Genomic DNA, 12,713 nt, shown 5'->3' with positions numbered 1-12,713 from the left:
TCGTTTGGAAATACAAGCTGTGGTCTTTGTAATGTGTGTGGGTGGCAAATATCAGGAGTGACTCCCGAAAGCCAAACTGCAACTCTGAATTTCCTGGCATTTGTCTGTTTGTGTCATAATCTTTATATCGTTTAAACATAGGGCTGGTATTTCAGTTACTCACTGAAAGCTGACACCAGAAACCCTGAGGCTCTTTTATGTGGTAAGTTGGTAATTACTGGACTTTTTGCCTATTGAACTCTGGTAACTCACTCTTTTATTCATTTAGCTTTACACAAAATATTATAAAGTACCCAGCCAGGGCTCTAGGTGCCTTAACCATGTATTACAGGAGAGTCTCATCTTACGCTGGGGTTACAGTCCGCTGTCAGTGCGTAAAGCAAAAATCAAGTGTAGTCAAAATCACATTGAGTGTAATCAGGGGCGGCTCCAGGCCCCAGCATGCCAAGTGCATGCTTGGGGCGGCAAGCCGCGGAGGGCACTCTGCCGGCGCCATGAGGGTGGCAGGCAGGCTGCCTCCGGCGGCTTGCCTGCGGAGGGTCCGCTGGTCCCACAGCTTCAGTGGACCTCCCGCAGCCGCGGGACCAGCAGACCCTCCGCAGGCAAACCGCCGGAGGCAACCTGCCTGCCATGCTTGGGGCGGCAAAATCCCTAGAGTGTAATGGCAAGCGGAATCGCCTGCACTACAGCTACAGTATTTAAATTGCAACAGAGAGTCCTGTGGCACCTTAAAGACTAACAGATGTATTGGCGCATAAGCTTTCGTGTGTGAATGCCCACTTCGTCAGACGCATGAGTATTTAAATTGTTATTTTTCTCTTTTTTTCGTTTGTTTTGTTTTTGCCGACCACACAAAACTGCATTTGCGCATGTTAAATACATGTAAGATGAGACTCGCCTGTATAGCCAAGGAAAAATAATTGCAATGCTAACCCAAAACCAGAAAGGAAAAAAAAAACCCACAAAAAACAACCCAGTCACAAATCTCAGCCCTTGGCGCACCCTCCCTCCCTGCAAGTGCCTAGTAAGAGAAATGGATTTTGCAGCTTACTCCACAGGCCAACAGATCCATGTTGTTTCTAACAGAGAGAAGAAGTAAATTCAAAAATGCAATACACCTCACAGACACTGTCTTCTTTCAAACTGAGAGGGGCATGTGTCTCCCTCTCAGACAACACCATTGGCTGTGGCAACACTGCATGGAAAGTGAGTTAGTCCCTCAAACTAGCCCAATCCAAAATCATGGGGATGCAGGTTTTCAAAAGTGCTTGGCATCTGCAACTGGGGCAACATTTTTTAAAAGCTCAGTTCCCATCAGGGAACCTAAACAAGGGCCTGGTTTTCCAAAGTGCTCAATATCCAATGTAGTGAACCCTTTGAAAAAATCTGGCCCCAACTGTAGGTGCAAAACACCTGATAATCTGGCCCTTAGTTTAAGGGTTTGTCTGCAATAGAAAAAATCCTTCCTGTAACAGCAGCTGTCCCCAATAATGCATCTGCCCTGCTTACAGCAAGTGTGGCTCAAGTGTTTTAATCACTGTGAGTAAAATTTCCCAAAGCATCTAAGTGACTTGGGAGTGTAAATCCTATTGAAAGTTGCTGGGTCTGCCTGCCACTGGAAAAGTGATTTCAATAGGACTTAGAAGAACCAGTAGTTCTGCTGTCTCCACTAGCAGTTTTTAGCGACAAAGCCAAAACCAAACTCTAACCCTTATATACAGCAGTGCAACCTCCTCATTGCTGCACTATGGGTGCCAGTTTTACTCCTTATATCTTTCTAGGAAATGTATGTTTTAGATTCCTGACAGAATGTGGCTTTGAAAAGCTTCTTCTCCTGGGTGATTATGTTTGGCCAGGACTTTTGCTATTTCAGGGGATGACTGGGTTAATAGAAACTGAAACTGAAAGCCTCTTTGATTGGACTTGGTGCAGTTGGCTACAGTTCCTTGAACTCCACCAGGTTTTTGACTTAACTGCCATGTGTGGAGGGTCTCCAGGATGCCAGAGGTGTGCAGATGGGATGCGTTCATCATTGATTGATTGTTTCATTGTACAAGGGAGTGGGGTTCAATTAAATTTCAAAAAACTCAAATTACTTCTTTAAAAAGTGAGTAGTGATTTTGTTATCCTTTCCTTTCTAGAGCAGGCCACGCCAATACAATACCAGCTGCAGCCACTCCCCTGAGTGCCTCTTAACCCCATTCCAAAGCTCTATTTTTGTCTAACATGAGTCAGGTTGTGGAACATTTATTTTGCTGGTGAGCAGTTACACAAATATTCCTAGTGAGACTACTGGCATGAGGAACTGCTCACCAGTGGGAGCCAGCGGTTCACAATCTGGCCCAGAGCTCTCAATACACTCCCGTAAACTGTATTGTTTATTTACTCTTACTTATTTCTTTTGATTTATATAAACATTCAGTGAAACGGGGCCCTTAGCCTGTATTCTAGGCTCATCTTGACATGTTGTAAAAAAACTGATAGATTAAAAACAGATTACTGCTGTTCACACACACACACACACTTCCCTCGATAAATAACATAATCACCCAGCAGTCAAAATTTTAGTTAAGATCTTCATAGGCTCCCACCTAAGTGCTCCCACCCCTTCACAGCTAGAGAAACAAATGGATCTGTCTAGGTCAGGACCCAGTATTGAGAACTGTGCAGTTGCACACATCAGACTAGGGAGTTCTCAATACAGGGGAGAACCTGCAAATCAGTTACCAAGCTGACCAAGTGAAAGAGAGGGTTTTCTTTTTCTAATTTAAGAAGACATAATTGTATTTATAGTTCTTCTGTATTAGGCCCCAAGCCTGCAAATGGCTAAACACGTTTAACTTTATGCCTGGGAGTAGGCCCAGTTACTTCAATGGAATTTCTCAAATATAATTATGTGCATAACTGTTTGCAGGATTGGGGCCATGTTCAGTAAACTGCCTTGGTCTAGTAGAGGTTAGAGCACAGGACTGGGATTTAGGATTTCTTTTCTGTCATGGACTCAGTGTGTGACTTTGAGCAAGACCCCCTAGCCTCTCTGTATCTCAATTTCCCCATCTGTAAAGGTGGGATACACCATTTGGAGAGCCTCAGAAGGAAAGCTCTATAGAAGCACAAAACATTTATAATTTATTAATCAGGAAGAATGGGGATTTAATAGTCATCCCAACCAGAGCTTAAACTCCTACATTGTTCGCTTCATTTCACTTTTCAAATCCCTCAGCTCGGGGCTTTTCTAAACAGTACAGAAGGGATGGGAAAGGGTAACACAGGCAGAAACCCTAAACTATTCTGCAGATCTGTCAGAGAAGTTCTTCTTATGAACATTAGCCTGGGTAAAATTTCCAAAAGTGCCTAGGTAACTTAGGAGCCTAAGACTCATTAATTTTGAAAGTAATTGACAGTAAATGGGGCATGGGAGCCGAAGTGTCTAAGTCACTTCTGCAGTTGCGACTGAGATGCCCAAGTCATATAGGTGCTTTTGAAAATATTATCCCGTTCCTTTGTAGGAAGTCAGGGAATCCCATTAATTTTCACAATGGAATTTGGGTGGGTGTGCAAGTGCACAAGTTAATTTTAACTTCTGGGATGAGAAACGTGATTGAAAGAGGGATCTCAGTTAAGTCAGCTATACAGGTTTGCTGCTGTTTCCCTTTAGAGCAGTGTTTCTCAACCTGGGGGTCAGGTCATAGGATGGGTTTAGGGAGGGTCGCAACCAGGCCTGGTGTTAAGGGGTCAGAAGCAGGGCAAGTGTCTGGGGCCCCTGCAAAGCAAATGTACATATTTCAGCCCCAAGGCCCACGAGGCTGAAGCCTGAAGCCCCGAGGAGCTGAAGCCCCATGTCCTAAACCTTGTGGGACTGAAGCCCCATGCCCTGCAGCACTGGAGCCCTGAGCCCCTAGGAGCTGAACCCTGAACCCTGCACCCTGTGGGGCTGAAGCCCTGACAAGCTGAAGCCCCATGTGGGGCTGAAGCTCAAACCCCACACCCTGCGGGACTGAAGTCTCGCGCACCAAGGGGGTGAAGCCCTGAACATAAGGTAGGGAATCACAATTTTCCTTAGTGAGGGAGAAGTCCAAAGTGGGTCACCAGCAAAAAAAGGTTGAGAAAAACTGTGTTAGAGTGATATCCACCCTTCAGTGCAGCTGAAACGAGCAGCAGGCAAGCCACCACACAAACTCAAGTCTGGAGAGAGAGGCAAGGCTGAAGGTTTAACCCTATTTGCATGCATTAGTTAATAAAGCAACATTGCCCAGTAGCCCATTTGTATAAATCTTCTCACACCTCAGAGATGCTGAAATAACATCTGATGGGCAATTGCTTCATATCTGAAAACCATTCAGCTGTCTACAACCATGGAATTGCTAAAATAGTGCCCAAAAGCTTGGTGCATTATCTCTTTAAAATCCAAGACTGAGTGAAGGAAAACTCCTCCTACTGGGTGGTGGCCCTATAAGGAAGGCAGTTTGCAGCTCACAAAAACTCCAAGCACTTGCTGCTTTAGCTATTACTGTTCTGCTTAAAGGACAGAGCTGCCTAATTCCTTCTTAGAAAGCAATACTGTAAACATGACTCAGGAATTTGTGCAGAGCAAAATCAAATCTGATAAAGTGGCTGTTTTTATAAAGCCAGGCTGTCCTTACTGCCAGGATGCAGTGAAACTACTCAAGAAATATCCCTTCAAGAAAGGCCACCTGGAATTCATTGACATCACCACCGAAGATGATATGGCTGGCATTCAGGCTTATTTCCAGCAGACAACAGGGGCAAGAACAGTAAGTTTTTCAGTTATTCATATTTGACAGTTGCTTAATTGTGGTCACAGTTTTCTCATTTATGTAGTGCCCAACAGTGTGCTAGGTGCTCTGCAGGCACAGAGGGCATGTCCCTCTCCTGAGGAATTTGCAGTCTAACTAGGTGGAATAGAAAGGGAAATAAAATACAGCCAAAGAATTTATTTTCTCATAATCCTATTTAATTGGTTTTAATGTTCTTTGTGGTGTCTTTTGTGTGTTCTCTTGTAAAATGGCTTCCCATGTTCAGAGTAACTGCAGTATTGCTGTCTTGTGTGCTGTGGTATTTTAGTTCACTAAGGTTCACCATTCTCCTCTCGGTGAGTCTTACATCTGATTGGTGTTCCATAACTACTATGTAACTAGTTTGTTTAAGGTGTGTGATAACTTTTATAGAAATTGTTCAGCTTCCCTACTGGATTTCTATGCATTTGGGTCAGTCAGGTTAATTGTATCTATGATGCCTTAGACATAACAATGAGCACCTTCCAAACAGCCAAAAGTTGTGATCCCTTGGGTTGTTTCTGTTAGGAGGAAACCTGGATGATGGAATCAGCTATTTGTTCAATGCAATCCCTGTTTATTTACAAAGACTTGTTTCCCTTAACACAGCAGGGGATGGTTATCTGCTCCAAGTCTCTTTCAGCCAGCACTGGGTCAAAAAGCTCTATTAGCTTTTTATCTGGGCTATGCTGTCTGTTTTGTGTCTGATGTCCTTGCTGCCTTCTCTCAGCTTTTCTGGTCTTTCTGCTGTTTCTGTCAGACACCCAGATGAACACAGCTCAGATCCAGTCAATGCTCTACTCCTGCATTTGCTGTATCGTTCACCAGGGATACCCTTTGGCAAGACTTGAGTAGAATCTGAACTGTAAGGGTCAAGTGCATGTGTTTGGGGTGATGCTCCTATTGTGTCAGCTATCTGGTTTTATAAATGAGCTTAATGGCTTCTTATAACTATATTAAATGGAAGATGGTGGACACGCTTCCCCCAGTTTCAAAGATGACTCGTCACAACCCATAATAAGCCTAATATTAACTTACTCTGAACACACTGTTCTTGCCTTGTCACTTTAACTGTACGAGTAGCATGGAAGTGAGCTGTAGCTCATGAAAGCGCATGCTGAAATAAATGTGTTAGTCTCTAAGGTGCCACAAGTACTCCTGTTCTTTTTATGGAAACTTAATGTACGCAGACACTATGGTGATAAGCACCATGGAAAACCTGTACATAAGTTAACCTTTCACAACACAAGCAAAGCGAAAGTATGGTCTAGTAGCTTGAGCATAGGACTAGGAGTCTAGAGTCTTGGGCTTTAGACTCAGCTCTGCCACTCGCTTTCTATATAGCTTTAGGCAGAGCCATTATCTGAATTTCCCCACTTTATCTAGTTGTAAAGTAGCTATAATATCTACTTCAAAATGCCCTCATTGTGAGTCATAATACATGGGAATACGCTCCACCAGTGGAACTCCAATTGCTTCACAACTACTTATGAAACAACTTCCTCATTTGCAGCACAGAGGACACATAGTTACACAAATCTCACTTGTGCAACTTGTGAAATATAAAACGGAAGGTCACAAGGATTGGTAAACAGATTTCCTCCCAGATAACTATTTGCATAGTACCAAGCCAGACTGTTCTAGTAAGTTAAAAATTATTTCCTGGAAACCTGACTCAGGCTTTACACAGAAAATTCAGTTTTGTTTTGAACACAACATAGATTTTGATGTCAAAATCATTTGGACAGGCATAAAGATTTGCTTCTGAGTTGGCAATGTGCAGATATCTCATAGGGATGGACAAGTAGAATCAATTATGACACTCTTCTCCCCAACTCCGACTCTTTTTTTGTAGTCCTAAATCCAAACCTCTTGAGGTTTGGCAAAGGTCCAGTTAAGAGCTTCGGGCTAGATTAACAAAGGTAAATTAGGTGTTGCAACACCTGCATCCTAGGATTCCTGTAGCTCAGTGGAATTTACAGCCCCAAGTAGGGTTCCAGGCGCTTCATCAATACATGGGAAGAGTTAGGTGCCTAAGGAAAGCATTCTGAGACACAAGCCTAAGTGCCTGGACTGACCAGCCAGAGGGAGATGCTTCCTCCACTAGGGATTTTCAGTTGTGAGCCGTCTCCTGGAGTTAGATCTGATCTTGTTTAGTCATCTTTCTCACAAGGTAGCAGAGCATAAGAGCCAATAGCCTCCACCCACCTTTTTCCTCTGAGTTTTGCTCTTGGCTAACTTTGATGGCCCCTGCTCAGTTTGCCGGCTTCTGAGACTCCTTTCCTCAGGTGCCTACCTCTCTCCATATAACAGATGGCACCTAATGCAGGGTTGTGAATTCCACTGGGTGACAGAGCACCCAGGGATTAGGCTTTGCAACATGTAAGTATTGTGAATCTGGGACCTAATGTCTTCAGAAATCCTGCTGTGCAGCTTGTTTTTCCTCGCCACTGACTAACAAATGTCATTTGTGTGCACATCTAGGTCCCCCGTGTGTATATTGGAGAAGTCTGCATTGGTGGATATTCTGATCTGGCCGCTTTAGAAGAGCAGGGAAAACTCTCTCAAAAGCTAAAGCAAATTGGTGCTCTATAGTAACATGAAGGTAAGTGAGGGAGAACATAGTCCGATCACTAGGAACCAGTTCCTGTATCGGAGAGGAAATTTGAATGTCATCAGGTAGATCAATGAAATCAATGCTACTTCTGACTCAAGTGTAACTGGTATTGTGCTTACTGCACCTTTCCAGGGAAACAAAATCAGGGCACCGTCAGTTTCACTCTGCAACACATAAGCAAATGTCCTGGTGGTGGTTTTGTGAAAGGTTTGTGGAGGATAATACAAAGCCAGCTCTGCTTGCAGGGCTAAGGAGGGTACAAAGCCATAAAAGGCTACATTATTGGTAGCTCTTGTTTCAGATCCAGGAGAATACATGATGTCACCACTTTTGCCCATATCCAAATATATTTCAAGAAAATTCATTCCTGCAGAAAGGTGGAGCTTTGTTTCTCTTAGGTTGAAAACAGAAGCACTCTTGTGGTATTTGGGGTTTTGTTTTAATGCTTATGACTGACTCAGTATCATAATGCTGAGTGCTGTGATACAGTTGACCTGCATTTGATTCCCAGGTCTACTCATGGTTTCTTTCTGCTTGCAACAGCTTGGCTACCAATTGATTACCCTACAGGAGAGAATGTTATATTTGCCCTAGTGTTTGACTGTTTTACCCTTTCCTAGCTGGTCTGTGTAGGATATAGGCTGCTGAAAACTAATGCAGCTAATAGACCCTTTACATCACAGGGCAGAAGCTCCTTTTGGAGTAGGAAGAGATATAGCCTGACTGACAACCATGGAGAAGATGGGGCCATGGTATCATCATGTGGGCTCTAGGAGATCTATTGCAAGTTCCCACAATCTGTTAATTTACCATATTTTGTTACCTGATGGTACTACACGTGTAAAATTACTTTTTAAAGTGGTATTGTTTAATGTGTATGGGCAGGGATTAATCTTCATTTTAATCTAATCCTCGGAGGGGAAAGTATTAAGTGGTCTTTCCTAACTTGCCACACTTGACTGAAGGGTAGGAAGCTAAAGGTGGGTAATGCATTGATTGGAGTTTTATAGAAACACAGCATAATATCACACCTAAGACAATGTGAGGTAGCCATCCTAGTGCAGAACTTCCTATACCTAGAATTACACAGCACCAGATCTTGTGCTGCTGAAACACGAAACCCTCCCAAAGAGAACAAGGGTTGCAGACTGGACAAAGCACTATGTTAGCTTGTGCAGCACAACATAGCAACACTGACTGTTGCTTGGAGGATATGAGCATGAGCTGTGTATTATCTACCCCTTTTTTTAAAAGGGTGGGACAGAGCACTGGGAATCCACCTTATTAGAACTGAAATCCCAGTTCTGTTCTGGCATCGCTAGCATTGGCATAGTGCACTGACGTGTGACTTGAGTCATTGGGTGTGCAGCTACACAAATATTTGTATTACTCATATTTAAACTTGGATCTGTTTCTCCTTTCCTAACTAAACTACTACTCATTAAACTCAGTCTTCCTTTGTCTTTGGTGCTTCATGGAGCTCAGTGGATGGCCTCTCAGCCAGCAGATAAATAGTAATAATACTTGTTACTTTATTGAAAACTTAATGTTCATGCAATACCCTGCTTACTGCCCAAATATTGGTAACTTAGATGCAGCTCCTCTAAATAACCTTCTGCTAAATATGCACTTCCCATATGTGAAACTAACCAGTATGTGGTCAGCTAGTTATCTTGCTTTCTTGAAATTTCATATGTTCTTGCCACATTACAGCACTCTCTATCCTCTGATATGAAAGCAATTATCTTGCTCTGAACTAGGGCTGTCCAGAAAACAAGTATTCCATTTAATGACAAATGTTAAGGTTTTGACACTTGCTTTTATATCTCCCCCCCTCCCCCAAAAGGGGGGGAGAGGAGAAGTGGGGAGAGAGAGCATCCCAGAATAGCCAATAGCCCAGGGATGTGGGAGAACCAAATTCAAGTCCCTGCTCTGAATTAGGCAGGACTTGAATCTGGTCCTCCCACTTTCCACGTAAAATCCCTAAAAATTAGACTATTGGTTATTCTGGTCTCTTTTTTTTTTCTTTTGACCAGAAATTTCATCCTGGACCTGAGGCAAGTCTTGTCAAAACAGATACATTTCCATGAAAAGTTTTGGTTTCAACAAATTGGCCTTTTCTGACAAGCTGTTCATCAAAATTCCCAATAAGCTATACTCTGGACTATGACATCAGCCAATCATATCCTCCATCTGCCTGATCTCTTCATTCTGAAAAATCCCTACCGTGTTTTTTTTCCTCTCAATGATTTGAGCAGTAGATCTGTCAGTCAAGATGGCTACACTTCCTTGGAGTATCATGCAGTACTTATGTCACTAATGTAACTAGACTTCTTAAATCAATTCTAAGAGGTCTTCTAGGCATGTATTCTTTTGGTAAACTGGCCTCTTCCAAAAAGAACCTGTAATCTCTACTTGTATCATTTCTAATTTCAGGCCAAAAATGACTGGAATTTGTGACTGCATCACCTTGCCACTGGAGCCTTAGCAGTGACTTTCCTGTTGCCATCTGATTTCCTTCTAAATCTACAAGAGAAGTGGATATTGGGCATCTGTTCTTTTGGTGGTGTTAATAGGGTGCAATATATTAATCTCTTCATCCTGTCTATAGCCCCGGGAGCAAACCCAGAAAATGATTGGGCTTTGCCTAAAGGAATAAAATGTTTGCACTAATGAGGTGTGTTTATTCATTTACAGTACAAACATTCTTTGTACTGCTCAACCCTTACACTTGCGCAGTCTCTCTGCTCTGTGCATTTCTCTCTCTCTGCCTCTTGCCCACCCTTCAGGATAGTTATCCAGCAACTCACCTCTTCCTTAGTAGTGTGGAAAACAGCTAAAGTTTTCTACTTTGACAATGTATTAAGCTGAAGCCATATAGAGGGAAGTGTAGGATATTGATGCTTAGTCCGGGAACCCTGTTTGAAAGTAGCCACTGGAGTCGGTGCATACTGACCCAGCCATCTGACAAGCTTATGACCCTCTGGTAACCCTGACATGTCTCTTAACAAAAGTTGAGAAAACAGTATTCTCTGCTGTGCTTCCCTTATTACAACATGCAGCTCAGGCTGTTCAGAATGGGTCCAGCTGGATAGGAAAGGAACACTACATGGGAAAGTGTGATTTTTTTTTTTATTTTTTTTTCCTGCAGGGGTGCAGCCTTTCTGTAAAATCAAAATGTGTTGAGTCTTTAAATGGAAATAACTTGCAAATGACTATTCTGATGTACTGGCCAATTTCAGGACTCCAGGAGGATGGGGTTGTGCGGGACAGCAGAGTGGGGGTGGGTCAGTGTGCTGGCAGTTAATGAGTAGAATTGGTCTAAACTCTCGGTTCAAAAACTTTCTGCATCAGAAGTGGCTTCTTTCTTAATAAAAACATTGAAATTCTTTTTTTAATTTCCCCGCTCTTTGATGGCAGAAAACAGAACATTGGACACCGCTCATTTGTTTCCACAGCTGTGCTTCCTTCCCTTCCCTGGTTAAAAAACCCCCCACCCACACACAAGAAAAAGTGTATGTGGGGGGAGGGCGGGCATACTGAAAACTTTCAGTCTTGAGGAAATTCTGTGTTGAGAACTCTTGTATGAAATTCTGAATAAAATGGATTCCTCTTAAAAAGCTGCCATTTAAATGTTACTTCATTTTTTTTTGTGAAAAATATTTACCATTTTTGGAGCAGCTGTACTGGTAAGGGAATAAGAACGCAGGCTGGTTGATTTGTGGGGCGGGGGAAGTACTGTGGCAGGGACTTGGCAACGTTGGGGATCACCCTCAGCAGAGCATGCTATACAGCACAATTTGGCTCCAGCAGGCCAGCCCAATGTGACTGTGTGAGTCTGTCTAAACTTCAGGCTCGGTCCAAGCTTACGGTCATGCAGCACTCTCGTATTGTAGGAATCCTTCAGCGAGTTCAGCTCTATTTCTGCTCTGCTTTTAGTTAGACACTGGAGAAATGAAGAGATCCAATGAAAACACTTCAGTCCTGGCTGGCAGCTAAACATGCCATGTGCTTCCTTCCATTGGGGAGGGGGGAAGCAAAGTGGTTCTTGGCCAGCTTAATACCCTCTTCCTCTTTGAGGAATAAAGGTCACATACCTATAAGTTAGCTGGCTTTAGACAGTAGGGTACTGCACGGATTGTTCCATAAAACCTTTTCTATCACTCCCTGTTTCCTCTTGGTGGAATTTAGCAGACTCTTATACGCAAATAAAAAGTTCTGTTCCTTAAGTGTAACATTTATCAAGTAGAGATTTCTTGAATCACAAATGCTTTTTTTTAAACTGTGTTTAAGTTACATGCAGTACTGTATGCCTAGCATTACGTACAGTACTTCCAACTATCTATTGTAGCAGCTAGAGTTGCTAGTGACTGGGAAAGTCTAATAAAAGCAAGTGCCAGTGTACCATGCTTTGGCTCTGCTACAGCAATTTCCCCTGCTCCACTCACAACTGTAGGAAAATCAATCCCTCTCAGAACTCCACCTGCTTATGTGATAGTGTAAGCAGAACATCTGACTACTCTTGCAGAAAATTAGCTGACCATTTGCAGCCACAGTCACTTCTGATGAGAGAATGTTTAATACAGCATTACAATTAGCGTATATGCATGAATATTTTATTTGTAGTGACTTATTACGTTATGCAGCTGGCGCCTTGCTCATCATTTTCTGGGTAGAGCTGGCTTTTTGGGAGGAAGGGGTGTTATGTATATGATGCAAGTTAGTATGCTTTCTCTTTCACTGAGAGACATAAATTCCACACTATTGTGATTAGTCAATAGAATATAAAGAGCATTTATTAGAAAGTACCAACTTAGACCACGGATCTAGTAAAATATTTGGCCTCCAGCACCATCCACTACAGGCTTCTTCAGAGCGAGGGGAGGAGCCTATGCATTATATTAATCTAAGGTGAGCTGCAAAGCAAAAATTAAACCAATTAAGTTTAGACTTCACAACTAAAAATCTGCAATATTCTAGTCATACAGCACAGAAGTTTACTTCTGGTACTTTGTTGCCAGGGGACATTGTGAAGGCCAAAACTCTACTGGGATTCAAAAAAGAATTTGATAAATTCATGGAGGATAGGACCATCAGCCAAGATGGTCACGGATGCAATCCCATGCTCTGGGTGTCCCTAAAGTTGGGAGTGAACAACAGAGGATGCCTGTTCTCTTTGTGCCCTCTGAAGCACCTGGCACAGGCCACTGTCAGAAGAGGGGCTACTGGGCTAGATGGACCATTGGCCTGACCCTATATGGCTGTTATGTTCTTAAAATCCTTTCTCTCAGCATAGTTTT

The 12,713-nt window shown here is 42.9% G+C and overlaps 1 protein-coding gene across 1 annotated transcript; it reads left to right on the top strand.

Annotated features, from left to right (window-relative positions):
• Positions 1 to 4,470: 4,470 nt before the first annotated feature.
• Positions 4,471 to 10,087, top strand: GLRX (glutaredoxin). The gene is made up of 3 exons (XM_039545615.1): positions 4,471 to 4,775; positions 7,281 to 7,401; positions 9,850 to 10,087. Exons 1-2 carry the CDS (start codon positions 4,569 to 4,571, stop codon positions 7,389 to 7,391), a joined length of 318 nt encoding a protein of 105 aa, XP_039401549.1. The 5' UTR covers positions 4,471 to 4,568; the 3' UTR covers positions 7,392 to 7,401; positions 9,850 to 10,087.
• Positions 10,088 to 12,713: the final 2,626 nt, after the last annotated feature.

Source organism: Mauremys reevesii, linkage group 6 (genome assembly GCF_016161935.1).
Source record: "Mauremys reevesii isolate NIE-2019 linkage group 6, ASM1616193v1, whole genome shotgun sequence".
In the NCBI taxonomy this organism is placed as follows: domain Eukaryota; kingdom Metazoa; phylum Chordata; order Testudines; family Geoemydidae; genus Mauremys; species Mauremys reevesii.
Note: the sequence above shows the minus strand (reverse complement) of the source record. Positions and strands in the feature narration are given on the sequence as shown.

Coding starts and splice junctions, on each gene's coding strand:
- GLRX (XM_039545615.1), top strand. CDS start 4,569: ATGACTCAGGAATTTGTGCAGAGCAAAATCAAATCTGATAAAGTGGCT. Junction 4,776..7,280: donor AGACAACAGGGGCAAGAACA/GTAAGTTTTTCA, acceptor GTGCACATCTAG/GTCCCCCGTGTGTATATTGG.